Source organism: Anarrhichthys ocellatus, unplaced genomic scaffold (assembly GCF_004355925.1).
Source record: "Anarrhichthys ocellatus isolate YVR2014 unplaced genomic scaffold, GSC_Weel_1.0 scaffold40, whole genome shotgun sequence".
Taxonomy (NCBI): Eukaryota; Metazoa; Chordata; class Actinopteri; order Perciformes; family Anarhichadidae; genus Anarrhichthys; species Anarrhichthys ocellatus.
Genome location: NW_022280070.1, coordinates 4,307,201 through 4,326,778, shown reverse-complemented (window position 1 = coordinate 4,326,778; position 19,578 = coordinate 4,307,201). Strand labels below are relative to the sequence as shown.

The 19,578-nt window shown below is 43.5% G+C and overlaps 4 protein-coding genes across 6 annotated transcripts; 2 read left to right on the top strand and 2 right to left on the bottom strand.

The window, feature by feature from the left end:
• Positions 1-1,629: 1,629 nt before the first annotated feature.
• hid1a (HID1 domain containing a) lies at positions 1,630-10,535 on the top strand. The gene is made up of 19 exons (XM_031867825.1): positions 1,630-1,783; positions 2,437-2,586; positions 3,312-3,482; positions 3,782-3,898; positions 5,894-6,000; positions 6,122-6,238; positions 6,383-6,590; positions 6,678-6,734; positions 6,822-6,962; positions 7,051-7,141; positions 7,229-7,380; positions 7,470-7,548; positions 7,725-7,889; positions 8,043-8,270; positions 8,814-8,965; positions 9,042-9,128; positions 9,222-9,313; positions 9,401-9,559; positions 9,646-10,535. Exons 1-19 carry the CDS (start codon positions 1,718-1,720, stop codon positions 9,707-9,709), a joined length of 2,403 nt encoding a protein of 800 aa, XP_031723685.1. The 5' UTR covers positions 1,630-1,717; the 3' UTR covers positions 9,710-10,535.
• A 374-nt stretch (positions 10,536-10,909) lies between these two features.
• LOC116394609 (proton channel OTOP2-like) lies at positions 10,910-16,782 on the bottom strand. 3 transcript variants are annotated; one of them, XM_031867828.1, is made up of 7 exons: positions 14,583-16,782; positions 12,825-13,222; positions 12,611-12,747; positions 12,448-12,506; positions 12,248-12,372; positions 11,362-12,167; positions 10,910-11,236 (listed from the first exon to the last, which is right to left on the bottom strand). In XM_031867828.1, the coding sequence occupies exons 2-7, from the start codon at positions 13,174-13,176 to the stop codon at positions 11,066-11,068; spliced, it is 1,650 nt and encodes a 549-aa protein (XP_031723688.1). In that variant the 5' UTR covers positions 13,177-13,222; positions 14,583-16,782; the 3' UTR covers positions 10,910-11,065. The 3 variants fall into 3 exon arrangements, with proteins under 3 accessions (XP_031723688.1, XP_031723686.1, XP_031723687.1); XM_031867826.1 differs by lacking the exon at positions 14,583-16,782 and adding an exon at positions 13,734-14,499; XM_031867827.1 differs by lacking the exon at positions 14,583-16,782 and adding an exon at positions 13,734-14,499 and having other exon boundaries at positions 12,653-12,747.
• On the top strand, positions 14,461-16,474 carry amn (amnion associated transmembrane protein). The gene has a single exon (XM_031867830.1). It carries the CDS (start codon positions 14,763-14,765, stop codon positions 16,419-16,421), a length of 1,659 nt encoding a protein of 552 aa, XP_031723690.1. The 5' UTR covers positions 14,461-14,762; the 3' UTR covers positions 16,422-16,474.
• Positions 14,583-19,509, bottom strand: LOC116394610 (tripartite motif-containing protein 16-like protein). The gene is made up of 6 exons (XM_031867829.1): positions 18,742-19,509; positions 18,475-18,570; positions 18,162-18,395; positions 17,759-17,930; positions 17,438-17,512; positions 14,583-17,337 (listed from the first exon to the last, which is right to left on the bottom strand). The coding sequence occupies exons 1-6, from the start codon at positions 19,279-19,281 to the stop codon at positions 16,790-16,792; spliced, it is 1,665 nt and encodes a 554-aa protein (XP_031723689.1). The 5' UTR covers positions 19,282-19,509; the 3' UTR covers positions 14,583-16,789.
• Between the last annotated feature and the right edge of the window lie 69 nt (positions 19,510-19,578).

Sequence of the window (19,578 nt, the reverse complement as noted above, 5' to 3'; positions counted from 1 at the left end):
CCTAGACAAATATTTGTACCTCAGAGTCCCAGGCATCCCGACCTGTTTCAGGAGAGAGAGGGTGAGCTCTGCTTTGCCTTTTGGCTTGAGGCACGAGGTGGCCATTCTCCTCATCACCACCGCTGCGCTGCCGTTTCCTGTTTGGGGTGCAAAGCACATAGGTTACACACAGGCAATTAAAACACACAGTATGTGCCATCTCACATAGATCATTGTATCCCATGTGTGAACCCCGATCATTTGTTACACACCCCGGCAATCAACATGTTTTAATGACTGCAAGTGGTTAATACAGGCCACTGTAACGTTACACCAACATTTGTTTCGTTACATAATGTGTTGTAGGCGTCGCTCACCTGTTTTCAGTCAACATATGACGACACTAAATCAATCTTTCCTTCGTGTTTGTTCTGACCAGACTGCAGGACCCGACCGGTTGACGTTATCGACTCGTTAGCTTGTTTCCTGTCAGTTGGTGGCCTATCAACAGAGTTAGCGTTAGCAAACTAGGCTTGCTTAGCTAGTTAATAGTGTTAAAAATCGATGTGATACTCTAAGCCATTTTGGCAACACTAAAATAATAATATAATATGATTAACTACACAGACACCTAAGGTAACTGGCTGTTAATTCACATCAGTTTGATCCGATATTACCGAGCTAGCGTTAAGATAGCTAACGCTAGGTTCTTTAAAAAGCCAGTCACCGCTCCAAGCTAACGTCTTTGCTAGCTAACCTTCTTAGCTGATGCTCGTAATTGGCTGATCACAGAACAATATACAGATAAAAGGCCTAGTTCCTTTGATATCAGCCTAACACTCTCAGTGCCCGAGTAAAAATGCACCTCTTTTAGTTGAACCCGGCTAGCTAGAACAGCCACAGCTAAAACCACAACCGACCGCGGCAGTTGTGTTTACATGGCACTGCGCCTGCGCAATGATGCATTTACGTGCTAACGGAAAATATTGTTATTTAATGCTAGTTGGATAATTAGAACAGTTTGCTGTGGCATCTGAGATGTCACAGAAGAGTAGCGAGCAGGATAGTCAAATTGAAGTGATGGGCACTAGTACTTTCTTGTAGGTGACACGTATGATGTGAAGGATACAATTCAGATACGATAATGTCTGAAGGAAAGTGGGGACTTACAAACAGCACTTAAAGGCCGCATATAATGACAAAGGCGCACTTGCAGCCTATGAGCATTACAAAGCACCATGACTTCATTCATTTCTTTATGCAATAAGGATATAATTGGTCATAATCAGACACAACAATTGACAAATATTGGCCACGGTGTTCGTTTTCCTTAATGTCGTGTTGCGGTTTACTATTCATCGTTACACGTTGCAGCATACTTTATTTGCTTTAGGATTTGGAAATACCAACTTTGAATAAAATCAGATCTAGATGTAACACGCCATCTCACTAAACAATCAATGTGGGTTTTCTATACCAAAGAATGCATCAATTTACAGCCTAAAGACATTAGAACAATTACAGTTTTGTATCGGTAAATGCTGGAAACAAAACATCCTGTCTGGCTGAATGGTTTACATCTTCACAATCCGGAAGTTACACCCTGTAGGAGTGCAGGTCCAGCCAGCCAATAGAGTAAAAAAACGCCTCCGCCAATGACTCAAGCGAAGGACGGAGGTGAAAATAACAGGGATCCTCAGCAGCAGCGGTCCTGTTGGTATAAAGGGAAATAATCGCAATGGGCAGCACCGACTCAAAACTGAACTTCAGGAAAGCAGTGATTCAGCTGACAACCAAAACACAGGTATATTCGCATCCATACAGCGGAATAAAGGATTATATAAAAACAGAAATGTGTCGATGAGCGCGGCCGGAGAGCATTTTTGAGGAGATGAGATAACGCGTATGATGTGATGGCAAAAACAAACAGGCTGATGTTGCATAACGGACGCTTTATAACGGACATAAATTTATTTTGCATAGTCGACATGTTTATAAGGTCGGTATAGAAGGACTGCATGCACTGTACTCCAAATATGTCGTATTTTTCATAGATTAGGTTAAATGATGGCCGATTCTTCGAAGCAGATCACCATAAAGCTTTATCCAGGCTGTAGCCTACATGTCTAGTTTAGATTATAAAACAAGCGATGGCGTAGCAAAATCAAAACTGATGACGTCTGCAGATGCGGCAGGTGGACTGTGCTTAGACCAGTGTGCCAGATAATGTTTCCTCCTGCTAGAATACAGGTTGTGTTTACATTGCCATTAGGCAGGCCTAGGATGAGCTCAACAATGAAGTCCAAACAATCACGTATGCGTTTTGATCAACAGGGAAAATTGTATTTTAATGCACTGCTAAATCAATCCAGCCATTGTATTTTGAATCTCACAGACATAAAAATGCTCCATTTGGCTTAGATATATGGGAAACGTATGTAAACACATTTTCTACAGCCAGTGGAAGCCACAGACGATGCCTTCTGGGACCAGTTCTGGGCAGACACCACCACCACGGTCCAGGATGTTTTTGCACTGGTGCCAGCTGCAGAGATAAGAGCTGTTCGAGAGGAGTCCCCCTCCAATTTAGCAACTCTCTGCTATAAGGTACACACAGCATGAACAGCGAATGCATCTGTGTTATACAAACTTGTTTACGAAATGAGATTGCAGGGGACACTCCCTACTGCGAGGCTACATCATGGAATAATGTTGTTTGTTAGAGCCCAACATGGGAGTCTGTCAGCAAGGCTCATGCTCTCAGATGCGGGAATAAGTGAGTCAACTCCCCTTCCTTTCCCTTCGCTTCTCGTCTCATACCAGCTTCCGTTTGAAGCTTCCTATCAGAAAGAAAACAGACATAGTGAGCTGTTACAGCCTAATTAAATAAAGAGGAGACGAGAGCTCTTGAAGCTGAGCTCATTTAAAGTGGTTTGTTGCCTATTTTAAAAAGGCTGTAACATGGTGCCGATTCAATTTAGATAATGACTCATTTTTTGTAAGTTAATCTTTGTTAAAGGCCCAACAAAGCAAACAACATATGTCCTCATATCATGTATCAATTGTACTTCCCAGTGGAAAGTATATCAAGTTTAAAGAAACTTGATGCAATTTCTAAGAAACTAAGTTGTTTGTCATGGTACAGTGCCGTGTTCATTGGGCAATCATCTGAGAACCAACAGTTCTAAAATATGCACCAATGCTGTAGCAAATTGCACTATTAAAATTGAAAACTACATAAATCTTCTTCTGTGTGTCTTGGTCAACAGATGTTTCCATACCACACATACTCATTCTCACTCACCTCCTGATCATATTTCCTGTCTCCTCAGGCCGTGGAGAAGCTGGTGCAGGGGGCGGAGTCCGGTTGCCCCACAGAGAGGGAGAAGCAGGTGATCCTGAACTGCACCTGCATCCTGAGCCGCATCCTTCCTTACATATTTGAAGACCAGGACTGGAGAGGATTCTTCTGGTCGACGGTGCCCGGTGCTGGGCGGGCTGGGGTGAGTGGGCACAGGAACGCATCAAGACAGGTCTTTTAATCACTCTTAACACTTTTTATCTGACAGTGGAAGCATTGGGGGGTAATCTGTTGATCAGCTAAATTGGTTTCCTCATTCCAGCTTTAAGAAAGGTGTAATTTACTTGTTCCTTGTAGAGCAGGAAATATCAGCTGTACTGCACCATTTCTTTCTAGCCACTTTTCCCATGTTACCTATTACATTATTTCTTTCAGTGAATACTAGAGAATATTTTTTATCATCTAGATCTAGTCTCATACATACATGTCCATCGTTTCCAGACAGATGAGCTGGATGATGACGAAGGAGCTCGACCCCTGGCCGAGTCGCTGCTCCTGGCTATCGCTGACCTCCTCTTCTGCCCCGACTTCACTGTCCACAGCCACAGGAGAGGCCCCGTGAGTACCCAGTGTCTCATCACCGTCAGGCAAAATTCATAATTGCTGACGCATTTACGAGGAAAACGGTTAACATGATCTATTTCGATTGTTAGAGATACAGTGGGTACGGAAAGTATTCAGACCCCTTTAAATTTTTAACTCTTTGCTTCATTGCAGCCATTTGCTAAAATCAAAAAAGTTCATTTTATTTCTCATTAATGTACACTCGGCATCCCATCTTGACAGAAAAAAACAGAAATGTAGAAATTTTTGCAAATTTATTAAAAAAGAAAAACTGAAATATCACATGGTCATAAGTATTCAGACCCTTTGCTCCGTATTGAGTAGAAGCACCCTTTTGAGCTAGTACAGCCATGAGTCTTCTTGGGAATGATGCAACAACCTTTTCACACCTGGATTTGGGGATCCTCTGCCATTCTTCCTTGCAGATCCTCTCCAGTTCCGTCAGGTTGGATGGTGAACGTTGGTGGACAGCCATTTTCAGGTCTCTCCAGAGATGCTCAATTGGGTTTAGGTCAGGGCTCTGGCTGGGCCAGTCAAGAATGGTCACAGAGGTATTCCAAAGCCACTCCTTTGTTATTTTAGCTGTGTGCTTAGGGTCATTGTCTTGTTGGAAGGTGAACCTTCGGCCCAGTCTGAGGTCCAGAGCACTCTGGACCTCAGAGTGCTCATCTTTCATCTTTCCTTCAATTGCAACCAGTCGTCCTGTCCCTGCAGCTGAAAAACACCCCCATAGCATGATGCTGCCACCACCATGTTTCACTGTTGGGATTGTATTGGGCAGGTGATGAGCAGTGCCTGGTTTTCTCCACACATACCGCTTAGAATTAACGCCAAAAAGTTCAATCTTGGTCTCATCAGACCAGAGCATCTTATTTCTCATAGTCTGTGCGGGCTATGCGGGCTTTCATATGTCTTGCACTGAGGAGAGGCTTCCGTCGGGCCACTCTGCCGTAAAGCCCCGACTGGTGGAGGGCTGCAGTGATAGTTGACTTTGTGGAACTTTCTCCCATCTCCCTACTGCATCTCTGGAGCTCAGCCACAGTGATCTTTGGGTTCTTCTTTACCTCTCTCACCAAGGCTCTTCTTCCACGATTGCTCAGTTTGGCTGGACGGCCAGGTCTAGGAAGAGTTCTGGTCGTCCCAAACTTCTTCCATTTAAGGATTATGGAGGCCACTGTGCTCTTAGGAACCTTGAGTGCTGCAGAAATTCTTTTGTAACCTTGGCCAGATCTGTGCCTTGCCACAATTCTGTCTCTGAGCTCCTTGGGCAGTTCCTTCGACCTCATGATTCTCATTTGCTCTGACATGCACTGTGAGCTGTAAGGTCTTATATAGACAGGTGTGTGCCTTTCCTAATCAAGTCCAATCAGTTTAATTAAACACAGCTGGACTCCAATGAAGGAGTAGAACCATCTCAAGGAGGATCAGAAGAAATGGACAGCATGTGAGTTAAATATGAGTGTCACAGCAAAGGGTCTGAATACTTATGACCATGTGATATTTCAGTTTCTCTTTTTTAATCTTTTTCTACATTTCTGTTTTTTTCTGTCAAGATGGGGTGCTGAGTGTACATTAATGAGAAATAAAATTAACTTTTTTGATTTTAGCAAATGGCTGCAATGAAACAAAGAGTGAAAAATTTAAAGGGGTCTGAATACTTTCCGTACCCACTGTATTTTTTGAACCCTGTTTCCTTCTTCCTGGTCTAACTGGTCATTCCAGTTTCTCTGAAGAGACAGCGTTGAAAGAGTTCATGATTGAGGAAACATCGTTAGTCTCACCAGGAAGAATTCCTCGTCCCTCATGAGAAAGAAAGAAATGCTGCACGTCACGCTGCAACTTTGTTTACAATGAATGCTCTTTAGGGGTTTAAACTTCCTTGGTGAATTGTTGTATACTATACTCATTATGGAAAACAAATATTCTGAGACGTTAATTCTGCGCTTTAATTGAAATGATTTATTAATGTTTTTTTGTGACCACATCCAGGACTCGGTAGAGAACATGCAGTCTATAGACAGCTGTGAATACATCTGGGAGGCAGGGGTGGGCTTTGCACAGTCCCCCCCTCTGAACTACATCCATGATCTAAATAGGTGAGTCAGCCGGCTGTGTGCAGCTGTGCTTGGCAGCATATAGCACGAACCTTTATTCTCGTGGGTGATTTTCTTCTGTCCACCTCTCTGCTTTTTTTTTTTTTTCACTGATCCTCTTCAGGACAGAGTTGCTGAGGCTGTTACTAACCTGCTTCTCTGAGGCCATGTACCTGCCTTCTTCATCGGACAACAATGTCCTCAACCCTTGGGTGACTTTCTTCTGCTCCACAGAAAATAGGTAAGGGGCTGATGTAATGATTCGTTCGATGTGTATTGACTAAAGTAAGAGACTTCAATTACAAGTTACAGTATACTTTCATTCAAAAAAACTGCGTGGGGGTGTTCTTGCACCTGATTCTCATCTTCGCATATTTTTCCCTAGACATGCTCTGCCTTTGTTCACCTCTCTGCTGAATGTGGTGTGTGCCTATGATCCAGTGGGCTACGGCATCCCATACAACCACCTTCTGTTCTCCGACTACCGGGAGCAGCTGGTGGAGCAGGCAGTACAGATCCTCATTGTGACGCTGGAGCATGACGGAGGGGTTCCCCACCGGCCCCCCTCCCCATCCAGCATGGAGGAACACGAGGTATAGCACCTCCTCAAAGAAATCCATCCGATGATTGAATGGCATGTGTTTAATGCCATTCCAATTAATCTCCTTATCTTTGTGCAGTCTACAGGCCCTGAAAACCTGTTTGTGAATTATTTGTCAAGGATCCACAGAGAGGAGGTATGCTCATTATCATTTTTTATGAAATACTTAAAGATTTCCCCAGTACATATGTCCAGAGCACACCTTCTGTCTCTCCATTTGCAGGACTTTGACTTTGTGCTGAAGGGCCTAGCTCGTCTGCTGACCAACCCTTTGACTCAGACGTACCTGCCTAACTCTACCAAGAAGATCCAGTTCCACCAAGAGCTGTTGGTGCTTTTCTGGAAGCTTTGTGACTTCAACAAGGTTGGAACAAAAAACTACAATAAAGAGTTTCTTTGATTAAAAGTCTGTGATTTTACTCAACAAACTCCCTTCTGTGACCCCACGACAGAAGTTCCTGTTTTTTGTCCTGAAGAGCAGCGATGTGCTGGATATTCTGGTTCCCATACTCTTCTATCTGAATGATGCCAGGGCTGACCAGTGTGAGTCTCATCCCACTGCTTCCTTGCACCCAACAAGCCTTTACTAGGCATACGTTTATTAACTTCTGATGTGTTTTATGGCTGCAGCCCGTGTTGGACTCATGCACATCGGTGTGTTCATTTTGCTGCTGCTGAGCGGAGAGAGAAACTTTGGCGTGCGCTTGAATAAGCCCTACTCTGTCCATGTGCCTATGGACATCCCAGTGTTCACGGGGACTCATGCTGACCTGCTTATAGTGGCGAGTGTCTACTGCATTGCATCATCTGAAATGTTCTTTCTTGCTGCCAAATTAAGATACTCACAGCTGTCACTGTGTTTGTTTTGTAGGTGTTTCACAAGATCGTCACCACAGGCCACCAGCGTCTCCAGCCTCTGTTTGACTGCCTACTCACAATCATTGTAAATGGTAAAATTGCTTTGGCGCCATCTGTCTGGCAATGCACAGATAACAGCAACAGAAACTATTTAACCGTTTTAACATCTTATAACAAAACAGATACCACTTCATCAAATTATAATGTCTGTTATGTTTTTATTTATTTATTTAGTGACACAGTCTCCTTAACATCTCTCCTTCTGCAGTGTCTCCCTATTTGAAGAGCCTGTCCATGGTGGCAGCCAATAAACTGCTCCACCTGCTGGAGGCCTTCTCCACTGGCTGGTTCCTGTTCTCTGTAGCCCAGAACCACCACCTTGTGTTCTTCCTTCTCGAGGCTTTCAACAATATCATCCAATATCAATTTGACGGTAAGAGTAAGCTGAAACAAAACAGCATTCTGGGCTCGCATGGCTTTGAAAAGCTTTCTTTTAGAGTTGCTGTCAGGATCAAGATAATAGAAGGGACTTTGTTACACATTTGCTCATTTAGTGAATCTGTCCCTCTGTCTCTCTCACCTCCAGGAAACTGCAACCTGGTGTACGCAATCATACGCAAACGTAACGTGTTCCACCAGTTGGCCAACCTGCCCTCTGATCCTGCTTCCATCCAGAAGGCTTTGCAGAGGAAGAGGAAGTCTCCGGATGTCATTTCCCGCACTAGCTCGCAGGAGACTGTATCCATGGAGGGCTCTCGCCCTGCTGTACCGGCAGAGCCTGGTACACTGAAGACCAGCCTGGTCGCTATACCAGGTGCTGACTCTGTATGCTATTTGGATGTTTGTGATTGGATGTTAAAACCGGCTCATTGGTCAACTTACTACACTTTTCATATTTTATGAAATTGACAACCATCCCTTGAATGTGGGGTGGATTTCTGTCCTGTACAGCTTAGTACATTAAGCATCTGAAAACTAAGAGGACTGTCAAATATAGGTACATTTGTAAGAAAAACAAAACGTTACTCAAACAGAAATAAACTGAGTAGTTGTTTGGGACTATTTTCAGCTGCAGATTGGTTGCACTAGCAGCTATTTACTGCAGCAATAAAGTTTAGAATTGACTTAAAATAAATTACATTTCCCATGTTCATGGTAAAGAAGAGACATTAAACCCAGTGCAGCGATGTGGCACGGAGAAATAAGTTACAGTATATCAGGTTTTGGACACAATGCTACATTTCATTCTTTGTTTTGGGCTTTTCATAGGATTTGTTAGAATAAGAAAAGTATAGACAATCACCAGACTTATCCTTCAAGTAGTTATAGGTTTTCTGTCATTCGTGGTTTCCTGCAGGCATTGATAAACTGACTGAGAAGTCCCAGGTGTCAGAGGACGGCACCATGGTGTCAGTTCCAAAGACAGACCCCTCACAAAAAGCCCACTCAGACCAAAAGGCAGTCGTTGGGACCAGTGACACAGAGTCAAACTCAGGCCGAGACAATGAAGTAAGTGTGCGTTTGTGTGCATGCGTTTGTTTCAAAGCACATGCATGCCAGTAATTGTATTTCTTCAAATTATCAGGATGTTTTCTACACTGAAGCAGAAATGGAGAGAAGACCTTTGTCAAGAGCATCTTCAACATCGTTTTGGGCTCCCACACCAGAATGGGTTGGTAACTTCTTTCGCCCTCACCCTCTCCAATTCCTGATATTTGTCAGAACGCGTAAATGATCTGGATTTACCTTTTTATTTTTGTCCTAGGTCCTCTCCTGGAAGTGTAAACTACCCCTACAGACTATCATGCGACTTTTACAAGTTCTAGTTCCCCAGGTGGAAAAGATCTGCATTGACAAGTATGTTACTTAACTATTTAAACGCTTGTATTCCTTTTTGAAATATCACCGTTTTCTTAAAAAAAGTGCTCAAATGTTTCACTGTAGGGGTCTAACAGATGAATCAGAGATCCTTAAGTTTCTCCAGCATGGCACATTAGTGGGCCTGCTGCCAGTTCCTCACCCCATCCTCATCAGAAAGTATCAGGCCAACGCAGGAACTGCCATGTGGTTTCGTACCTACATGTGGGGCGTCGTCTATTTGCGGTGAGTCAGCCATAAGAGCAGAGCGTTATGCAAATACTCGTCTATCCACGTTGACTAAGCGCTAACATCTTATTTTGTTGTTCTAGCAATGTGGACCCTCCTATCTGGTATGACACCGATGTTCGCCTTTTTGAGATTCAGAGGATGTAGACAGAAGACTAAAAATGGGACTATTCAACAGGGTTTCTGCTCCCTTCAGTATCTGCTGGTTTCCCAGTCAACCTCACTGTGTTTAACTTGCCTCCCTATTCATCATGATCATCACCATCAGTGCGTACACCACCAACCTGGGTAGGAGAGTCATTCAGACGACTCCGGTAGAGACACGTCCAGATTAAGATGATTGAATTTTCACTATTGTCCATAAATAACGGTGTTTGTACATTTCTTAAGATCTCAAGACAATAGAATGTCTGGAGCGTTTCCTGAAGGCCAGACCTCTTTTCTTGGCGGAATAGAGGAGTGAAAGTGAAGTGAAAGAGGAACCATTGTTAAACTTTGCAGTCAGACTGGTTATAGAAGATATGGTGCTTTCCCCACAGAGGCTTGTAACATATCCTGGATGGCACAATATTGGTGTTTTACGTTATTTGTTGTACTTGCCATGCTTTAAAGTGCACTCTTTGAGTTGTGAATATGGTTGTGGTTTATGTGACAATGTAACTCTACAGGATTTTGGAGACAACTATACAGATTGTATGTTTTTATGTATATGGCCAGGTTTAAGTTTGGACCTGGCTGGCTATGCTTACAATGCTTGATGTTGGAAAGTGTATTTTACGTAAATGATCCTGAATATATATATATATATATATATATTCATATGCATCTGTGAATTCTGTGTTGGTCACATTACTGAACAATATGCTTTACTGGGGAATCTTTTTTTAAGCAATACATATGGTTTATATGTATATATTCACAAAGGAGTCAACATTTACTCTGTGCGCCAAAGATAAATCAACACTTAATTATCCATATCAAGTGCAGAGCTTATTAGAGGGTATTTTACCTTGTCCATCGGTTGTATGTAGTTTGGCCACAACATGCCGCATGAAGTCAAAGCTGCCCCTTTACACCATGAACACTAGATGTCACCATGTCCCTCTCCAGCGAGCAGTAAGTTACATTTTAGAGATACTGCTTTGGATGTTTTTATAGCATCCAATTCCACCTTTGCTTATGTCCCGGTTTTTTTTTTTATTAAACAAGTACTATTTTTTACATATTGGTTAATAGTTACTGAACTGATCAAGTAGTTTGATAACAAATTAAATGTCATGGTTATAAATAACCACACATGTAAATGTAATAGCTTGTTACGTGCAGAGCACAACAAAACATGGCCTTAGTAAATTTGATTCAAAAATATGGGAATTTAAATGTTAGCCAACTAATGACAAGTAACACATTCTTTTAAGTTAACATTTATTAATACAAGTTCAATTTAAACATTTAATAAATAAGATATATCATAAAATTACTCTAAATTAAAAATAGGTTCATCTAAGAGATCAAGTACACCTCAAAGAGACTGGCGACAGAGTGCATGCGGTAGAAGATTCCAAAAGGAAGTCCAATATTCACGATGGCCGCCCACATTGTGAATTTGTAGAATTTTATCTCAATGGGATGATCAAACTGGGGACGAGCGCCGAAGGCGGGCATGATCCACAGCTGTCAATACAGAGTGAGTGAATAAGCAGGACACATTTCAAGAGGAAAACAAATAGCTCTTAGTTAGTCTTAAGAGTTTGTTGCAATTATAGTGATTAAAGAAATGAAGCGTAAATACAACTTACAATGATGTTCGCAAGCAGCAGAAAGGCACAGACTTCCTTCAATACTCTTCTCTTCCAACTTGGCTTATCAGGACTTGAGGTCACAAAGTATTTGGACTGACGACTCCCCAGAACAACATTTGTCTCTGGATGTTCCTGGAAGGCGTGAGCATTTGTGTGCAGAGCGGCTTCCTGCATCACGTGGAAAGGCTCCCTATGGAGGCCTTCGATGATGAAGTAGTTCTGCAGACCGAGCTGGAGCACCGTCAGCACCGCCCAGGACAGGTTGAGGGCGTTCAGGTACCCTCCGGCTCCTGTCGCCACCGCAGCCACGATGGCGAAGTAGCTGATGATGAACTGCCCCATCGAGGCTCCCAACAGAAGCCTCACATCCAGGCTGCGAGTGGGGTTTTTCTCCGATACGTGCTCCCTGTGGTCCAGCCTGTAGACGACGCAGCCGATCACAGTGGAGACGGACATCAGGCTCACTATCACTATATTCATGATGAAATGAATCAGCAAGGCCTTGTTTCTGTTCTTCTCGTCCTCTGTCAGTAGGTCCACCTTGTACACTATGAATGTGACAAGTCCTGCCACCACCAGCAGTATTCCCATAACAGGTCCCGAACACACATCTTTTGGACGGAACTTTATGCTGTGGTGGCTGCGATCCTCCACAAGGCGACCAACATTTTTCCACATGACGTAGGCCACGGCCGAAGCAAAGAGGCTGTATTCTATGTTGAAGGGGTACAGGTAGTAGAAGGCGTCTTTGAAGGTGTCGCACGCCAAGTGACTGCATTCACACTTTCTGTCACCATAGCTGGCTGAAACGGAAAGTTTTTGGAGTTACTTTTCCCTCATAATGAATACATGAATGAATTGAAAACACACCGTGCCTAAATACCTCTGTACATCTTGTGTGAGACACTGACATTTAGGTCTGGAATCTCAGTTTGGTGAACCGATTCCTCAGTCACAGCTGCCATCCACACCACCAGGTTAGTTGAAAGCGTAAGAGCAAGCCCACACCTGGAAGAGTGAAAACATGAGTGTCCTGCAAATTAGAAAAGGTACATTTTCTAGTGAGTAAAATAAATAATTTACCGTGTGAAATTTGGGTGTAGTTGCACACAATCCTTTGCATGAAACCAAAGGAAGTAGGTCTACAAACAGACAGGTTTTGTTAAGTTTCCACCCACCAATCCACAGTGCAAGTAAGACTGCATATTCTTGCAATGCATGAGTAATGTTTTTAAAATGCAACAACCTGGACAAACAGAAATACAGCTTGCACAACAGGGAAGGCAACCTTAACAGCAGAGTCACAGTGAAGGTAGCCCACATAGGTGGCGATCTTGAAGATGTCCATGATGAGACTGAGAAGCCCAAACAGCAGAAGCCCACCTGAAATATAAACATTAAAAAGGGTTTAAGCCTTGAAACGATACTCATCTAAAAACAGACAACCAGCAGGTGCTGACCTCGGAGCCACACAGGCCCCGCGTGGCTATCTTTGAACAATACAGCTTGATCCTTCCGAGAGGTGACGGCTGTGTAAGACAGCATCCACAACATCGTGAGGAAGAGGAGAATGATGAGGAAGATTTGCCTGTGCACAGCAGTGATGGCCACGCTGTTGAAGGCACTGCCGCTGACCAGAGCGCAGCCCAGGATCAGGATGTTGACGCAGACGATGCCAGACAGGAGCCATCCACCACCATGGTGGGCCCTCTCCACCACTGCCTCCACGTGGCGAATGCTCTCTCCAGCCTCCACATTGAAAGTCTGTGAGGGACTGGGCAGATGTTGGATGTTGTCCATCTGTGCTGCCATCTCGATGTTGGATGGCCGTGCCTCCACAGCATCCTCTGACGTTTTTCTACAAAAAAAAAATACATGAAGTGTCTCCGAAAGACAGTAATAATCACATACTGTTTAAGTCAGCAGCTTTTTTTTTTTTTTTCCACCAAAAAATTAATTAAAAAAAGTGTCTCGGTCTTAAAATTTCACACACTCCTTCTCCCGAAATGAAAAATGTATAATCTATGAATATGCAAATATTTTGTCCATTTCAAAAGTTTAACCCACAGACACAAGATGTTCATGTTCTGCAAGTTTCTCTTTTTCAAGCAGAAGACAATTTGAAAAACATTTCAATACAATGCAGTCCAGTAAGCTACAACACAACTACAACCTCAATGTTTGAATTTAAAACTCTGACTGTCAAATGAGGAATTTGTGGCGGATATATTAAAGTAGGCGTACCAAACAAGTGGCTATGGCTGCATCTTGAAGTATAGCGAACATAACTCTATACTCGATACATAAAGTTGGTTTAAGACGTGATTTCTCTAAAGCTGCCGAGTAAAAACACATCATCACACGTTTACCCAGAAAAAAGTTGGTTGCAGGTCGGTAACATCTCTTGAGCTACAGTTTTCATGATGGGTTTTCCGACCAATTGGAGACTGTACGCCACAAAAAAAAAGAAATCATAAGCGGGTGTCAGGACACTTGGACATGTCTATATCATGGCAAAGATGAAATGCATAGGGACATTAAAGGAAATACACCGAAAGTGTAGCGTTCCTCTCTCTGTAGGCGAGGTTGCTGGAGCGCCGCAAAAGGGAAGTTAAACAGGTGTAATTACTTTCGGCTGATTAATCGTGTCGCTCCCCTAACAATTATTTAAAGCAGCTCCGATCGTAACCTCCAAGTCAATTTGTCTGCGCGTTTTATTGATAGTCCATGTAAACGTGCCTTTACTTTTCTCCACAGCAGGCGACTGTGGCCCGTGATTGGACACTGCCTCAGGGGACATTCAGGTTCAATGAGTTTGTGTGTTTGTTTGTTTTTTTCCCCCGTGCATAATCCTGGTACCTGTACCACAAAGCAGGATTACGATGTTGTTTGATGAGTGAAAGCCTGTTGACTCAACACATTCGGAAATCCAATATATAGCTTGCAATTACAAAAAAAAAAAAGCAGTTACATGAAGCTGTTAGGGAAGCAGCAGTAAAAACAATGCATTCATGAAATGTAAATAAACATAACACAATTTTGGAAACTTTAACGACGAAGTGGCTTTCACTAACATAAAGGCCCTCAATGACTAGAGACAGAACATATTGGATTAGGAGTTTTATATCTATAACTGGATTTGATTTCATATTAATCAAGAGGTATATAATTTCATTTGCTTCCCTTAAAGGTCTCTGCGTGTCATGTACAAAACTTACATAATACTTTTTTTTTTATTTTTGTCATTAGTTTATCAGCAAAGTTTCCAGGCGGACTCCAGTAACTGAGGGGCAAAAGGAGCTACGAGGACTGTCCAGAAGTTATCCCTTCAGCAAATCTTGTCCCTGCAAAAGAAGAATTGGTGTCGATGCCTGATGAGGACCACTGGACTCTAGAAAATGCATAGAAATGTATTCATAAGTGTTCAGGATATTCTGATAATAGACAAACTAAAAAAAAAAAAAATCTGTTGTTGCAGATTTGTAAATCGTTTACAGGTCACCTGCTTGTCCAGGTCGATGTGGTTCGGAGCTCATCAACTTTACTGGAAAGCTGTGTGCACTCATGTGTTAGTCACAAGGTTGGAAACAAAGGTCACCTTATGTTCTCTCAGTCCATCACAAATGTTCAGGATGCTGAAAACACCGGACATGCTCCTTCTCTTCTTCTGTCTTGTCGGGGCAGTGGATGCCCTGCAAAAACAGTGGATTCCTGACACCAACTATGAGAATAAGACCAACTGGGACAAAGGGGCTGTTCCATGTGGCAACGACATAGTTCAGTTTCCAGCCCAGAGAAAAGTGTCTGTGTTCGTGGAGACCACGCATGCTGTGCAGGAGATGAGGCTGCCAGACGATGGAGAGCTCATCCTAAATTCAGGAGCTGGATTTTATGTTGTGAGCGGAAAAGATCCAGGCTGCGGAGCTGGTGTCACGACCCAGTTCAGGGATTCAGAGTCTCTTCAGTGGTTCAACCCAGCTCTGTGGCAGGCAGCTGCAACTCTGGAAGACCTGCAGCGTGGAAACTTCTTGTTCTCAGTCCACGAGGAGAGTGTCCCTTGCCAGTATGATGATGTGGTTTTTAAAGCCCGCTCCTCTTTCAGGGTGGACACCAGCTCCAGTCAGTCTAGCATTCCTGTCAAATCGGTGTCTGTGCTGGGGAAGAAGTTTGACAGCAGATCTGAGTTCTCCCAGTATCTCGGCTCACGTTCAGGCCAGCTGCAGTTTCAAGGATCCACTGGCGTCACTGTTGGAAACCAAGAGTGTGGGGATCCTTCTGGCTGCGACTGTGGGAATTCTGTTAACCATCAGCGGATATGTAACACTGTAACATGTGGCACTCTGAGCTGTAAGAAGCCTCTCCTCCCTGTAGGACACTGCTGTAATGTTTGTGGCGCCATCGTCACCATTCACTATGCCGCTGGTTTCAACCTGCAAACTTACAGGGATCGAATCCACCACCTATTTCTTATCTTGCCAAAATACAAATCCATTCAGCTGGGTATGTCTAAAGTCTTAAAGTCACAGCGGTTGATGGGGGTCATCCCTTTTGGTGCTTCGCCAGAGATCCAGGTGGTTGTTGTGGATGGAGAGAAGGGATCGCAGTCCGAGGGTCTGGCCCGGGACATACTGAAAGATGCCCATTCTCATGGCTCAAACCTGGGAATCACTGAGGCTGAATTTCAAGCCTCCTCTGGGAGCAGCAGTGATCAGACTGGAGGAAGTGCTGGGATGGTGGTTGGAGTTGTGTTTGGAGTTTTGATTATGATTACAATCATCATCGTGGTGGTGCTGGTTCGTAAAGGGGTTGTTCAAATGCCATTGTCACTGCCGTCACTGCCGTCTCTGAGCAGCTTGAAGAAGAGCGCCGATGTTGGAGACGTTGGCGGGCCTATTGACCACGGCTTTGACAATCCCATTTTTGACAGGCCCAACATGCTGCCTGATATTCCTGGCGTGTATACGGCTGAAACAAAGCATTCTATCTCCATGACTCAGACAGGTGTGCACTTTATAAATCCACTTTATGATGAGAATGAAACAGATTTCAATGCCTGAATTTTACTGCAGTGGACTTTAAGGAGGTTAATGCTTTCCAAAGTACTTTTGCATTAACTTGATGATTTTACAGACCCTTCATAAACAATAAATCCTATTATAGCTTTATGATAATTCAGCAAATGCACTTGTACAACAAATAAAAGAATTGTTGTCAGATTACGTACTTTTTTTCCTCAATCATGTCACATTCAAGAGCAATATAGTTGCAATAAAACTGCAGTAAATTCCTAACACGAGAAGGTAGTAAATTTAACCTTCAATGACATGTATGTGAAAAAATCCTCCAAATGTACCATAACTTTATATACCTTGTTATGTAACCTCAATAAAGATTTATAACACAAACTTGCAGTGAAGGCAGGTGATCATTTCTTACATAATTTCTCATTAACGAGAGAAGCCACGTTGTCTTTTTTTGACAGCCAGGCTGTAACATATAAGGGCTCTATGAAATCAGCCGTGTACTTGTGGAGCTGCCTCATAGGACCGGTGGCATCATAAAAAGACACAGAGCCTCGATGAAAGTCGACATACAAGCCAAGTCTCGTAATATCGGTGACATCCAAGGGCGTCTCCGCACCAGCATGCCAGGCAAAGCAACCTCGGCTGTTCCTTCCCACGCACCAGGAAAAGTCGTTTCCAGTGATGCAGCCGGTGCTTTGCTCTCCTTTACGATCGATGCTCCTGTACGTGACTCCTATATGTGCACCCTCCCCAATCAGGTCTGCTTCAATATAGTGCCTCCCAAGGTAAAGGCTGTCTGAAGTTATTGCCTGACGCCAATGTTCGAAGCGACGCGGGTGGTCTGGGTAGCTGTGCTGCCAGGGGCTGGTGTTGGTCAGCTTTCTGTTGTCCTCCGTTACGCGGAGGAATTGATGGGTGGTGTCTGTGTCAAAGGTCAAACTCCTTGTGTCTACAGTACATGGGGGAAAAAGAATTTGTGAAGACAAATGAACACGTATGATTAGACTAACAGAAAACACAGAACATAATATTCTGAAAGGTGTATTTACATTTCAAAAAGTCCTCTCGCGTCTCAGGATCAGTGAGGGGTGAGGGTTCAGATTCTGGCATCTGGGACTTAGTACCTGCTTGCAGAGAGATGACTTGGTATTTTGATAAGAGATGAGGATTTTTTTCAACTGCTAAATGTGCTGATAAATATAAAGGGTTAGGGTTAGGAGCAAAGAAAGATTGATATACAGGACTTAAAGTACAGCCATGGCTTGGCTAAAACAAGCAACTAACAAGATACACTGAAGAAAGCATGTCTGAAGCTATTTTCTCTATGAGGAGCCATACGATGTAAGGTATAGGACGTGATACACACTCACCACTTTTACAAATACATTTCAGTTTTTCGTTGTAGGAGGAGAGGATCAGGCCACACAGCTCCTGGGTAGAATCAGTCACTACCTGGACGTAAGAGGTTAAATGGTCCATGCGGTTGATGTGCGGACTAGGCCGGCATACGTCTGCCACGCCTTTCTTCCACTCTGAATACTCCTGGAACAAGCAAAACAAAAGTATTCACAATGCAAAATGAAGCTACTAAAGAAAATGCAACTACTTTTTCTCTGTCAAATAACTGCAGAGATGAAATTCCTGCTCTGTGTACACTGTCACACCGGCATCCAAAATAAAATAAACTTAGTCTCGGACTACAGCATGCGCTAATCCAAGATCATATGAGACACGACACTCGTTACTATCTTAAATGTTTCAGATATTTTGTACCCGCAAGAAGTCTACATCAGACTTGCTCCTGGACAGTTTGTTCATTTGGGCCACAGTTTTCATGAGCTCGCTTTTCCTCTGCTCCAGATGTGCCTGGATGCCCTCTGCCTGTCTGAGGGCCGTTCTCTGCTCCCCCTCCAGCACATCCACCACCCCTTTTCTGGCCTCCTCCATGGTTGTCTGCAGCCTGGCAAACTGCTGTTCAACAATAACACAAACCTCTTGCACAGACGACTGCCAGAGGGGAAAGGGAAAGAAAAAATTCAAACCAGACCATGGTGCATTAAATGAATGCAAAATGCATGTAACATACCTTAATTAGGTCATTGTTACTCTGTAGCTTTCCAATCGCTATCTCAGCTGCTGAGGCACTTTGACTGATCTCTTCTTGTTTCTTCTGCAGCTCAGTCTACAGCACAAACAATCATCACAAACATAACTGCAACAGATGCTGCAAAAAAGCAAGGCCATTAATGACAAATCTTAAATTAAGATGTTGCCCTTTTGAGACAATAAAAGGAAATAGTTTTACACTTTCAAGCAAATTTAAAAAAATGATGATGTGTTGTGTTGTTAGGACCTCAATCTGTGTCCGTGCCTCCCCGACAGACGCAGTCGTGTGCCCTTCGTGCTCCTGGTTCTCACAGTCCAGACACACACAGCAGCCGTCCATCAGACAGAAGCGTTCGAGAGGACGCTGATGAAGCTCACACGTCTGACAGTCGACGTCGTGGAGGGGATCCACCAGACGATGGTTTTGAAATTTGACGTTCTCCAGATGGGGTCTGAGATGAGCCTCGCAGTAAGAAACCCGACAGGTCAGACAGGATTTTAGGGCCTCGCTGGAGCTGTCCATGCACGAGTCACACAACACATCTGGTGGGAGCAGTGTGTCGGACGTCTCGGTGGCAGGATCCCTCGGCTCCTCATTTATTATGTTGTGCCGACTCTCCTTCAAGTTCTCCTCATTATTTCTGCTGAGAGTAGCCATGTTTGAGAACGTTCCCCTAGTCACCTTAAACTGGATTTGGTTGAGCTTTCGACGGTCCCAAGTTACTACGGCTGCCTTTTCCTGCCTTTTCTGAGATCTAAAGACCCTCAGAGAGCATAAGGAAATCATTTAAAACCACGCCTAAGGTATTTCGTACTGAGCCAGCTGAAGCATTCTCATTTTTCACCCCTCCCCTGTTTAACTCTTCTCTTCTCTCTGTATCCAACCACACAAAGCTTAAAACACAGAAGATTACTCAGATTAGGGGAGGAAATGACAAGTGTATTATGACCAAACCAGGAAAGGGACATCCTCTCTTTCATTCTGTCAGAGTTAATGACTTGTTTACTGATTTTACATTCTCTGGCAAAGTTGGTTTTAAAAGGTTCATTTCACCAATAACGGTGTGAAGAAAAACAGTTGTGT

Bases quoted from the DNA above. Each gene is read 5' to 3' on its own strand.
- hid1a (XM_031867825.1), top strand. From the start codon at position 1,718: ATGGGCAGCACCGACTCAAAACTGAACTTCAGGAAAGCAGTGATTCAG. The intron at 3,483-3,781 runs GTGAGTGGGCAC...CATCGTTTCCAG, and splicing joins CCGGTGCTGGGCGGGCTGGG to ACAGATGAGCTGGATGATGA. The intron at 6,001-6,121 runs GTGAGTCAGCCG...GATCCTCTTCAG, and splicing joins TACATCCATGATCTAAATAG to GACAGAGTTGCTGAGGCTGT.
- LOC116394609 (XM_031867826.1), bottom strand. From the start codon at position 13,786: ATGAAAACTGTAGCTCAAGAGATGTTACCGACCTGCAACCAACTTTTT. The intron at 13,223-13,733 runs GTAAACGTGTGA...TTTTTTTTGTAG, and splicing joins TGCAACCAACTTTTTTCTGG to AAAAACGTCAGAGGATGCTG. The intron at 12,748-12,824 runs GTCAGCACCTGC...TTTATATTTCAG, and splicing joins GGGGCCTGTGTGGCTCCGAG to GTGGGCTTCTGCTGTTTGGG.
- amn (XM_031867830.1), top strand. From the start codon at position 14,763: ATGCATAGAAATGTATTCATAAGTGTTCAGGATATTCTGATAATAGAC.
- LOC116394610 (XM_031867829.1), bottom strand. From the start codon at position 19,281: ATGATTTCCTTATGCTCTCTGAGGGTCTTTAGATCTCAGAAAAGGCAG. The intron at 18,571-18,741 runs GTCCTAACAACA...TTTGTGCTGTAG, and splicing joins AGGCACGGACACAGATTGAG to ACTGAGCTGCAGAAGAAACA. The intron at 17,513-17,758 runs GTGAGTGTGTAT...CTCTGCAAGCAG, and splicing joins GAAATGTATTTGTAAAAGTG to GTACTAAGTCCCAGATGCCA.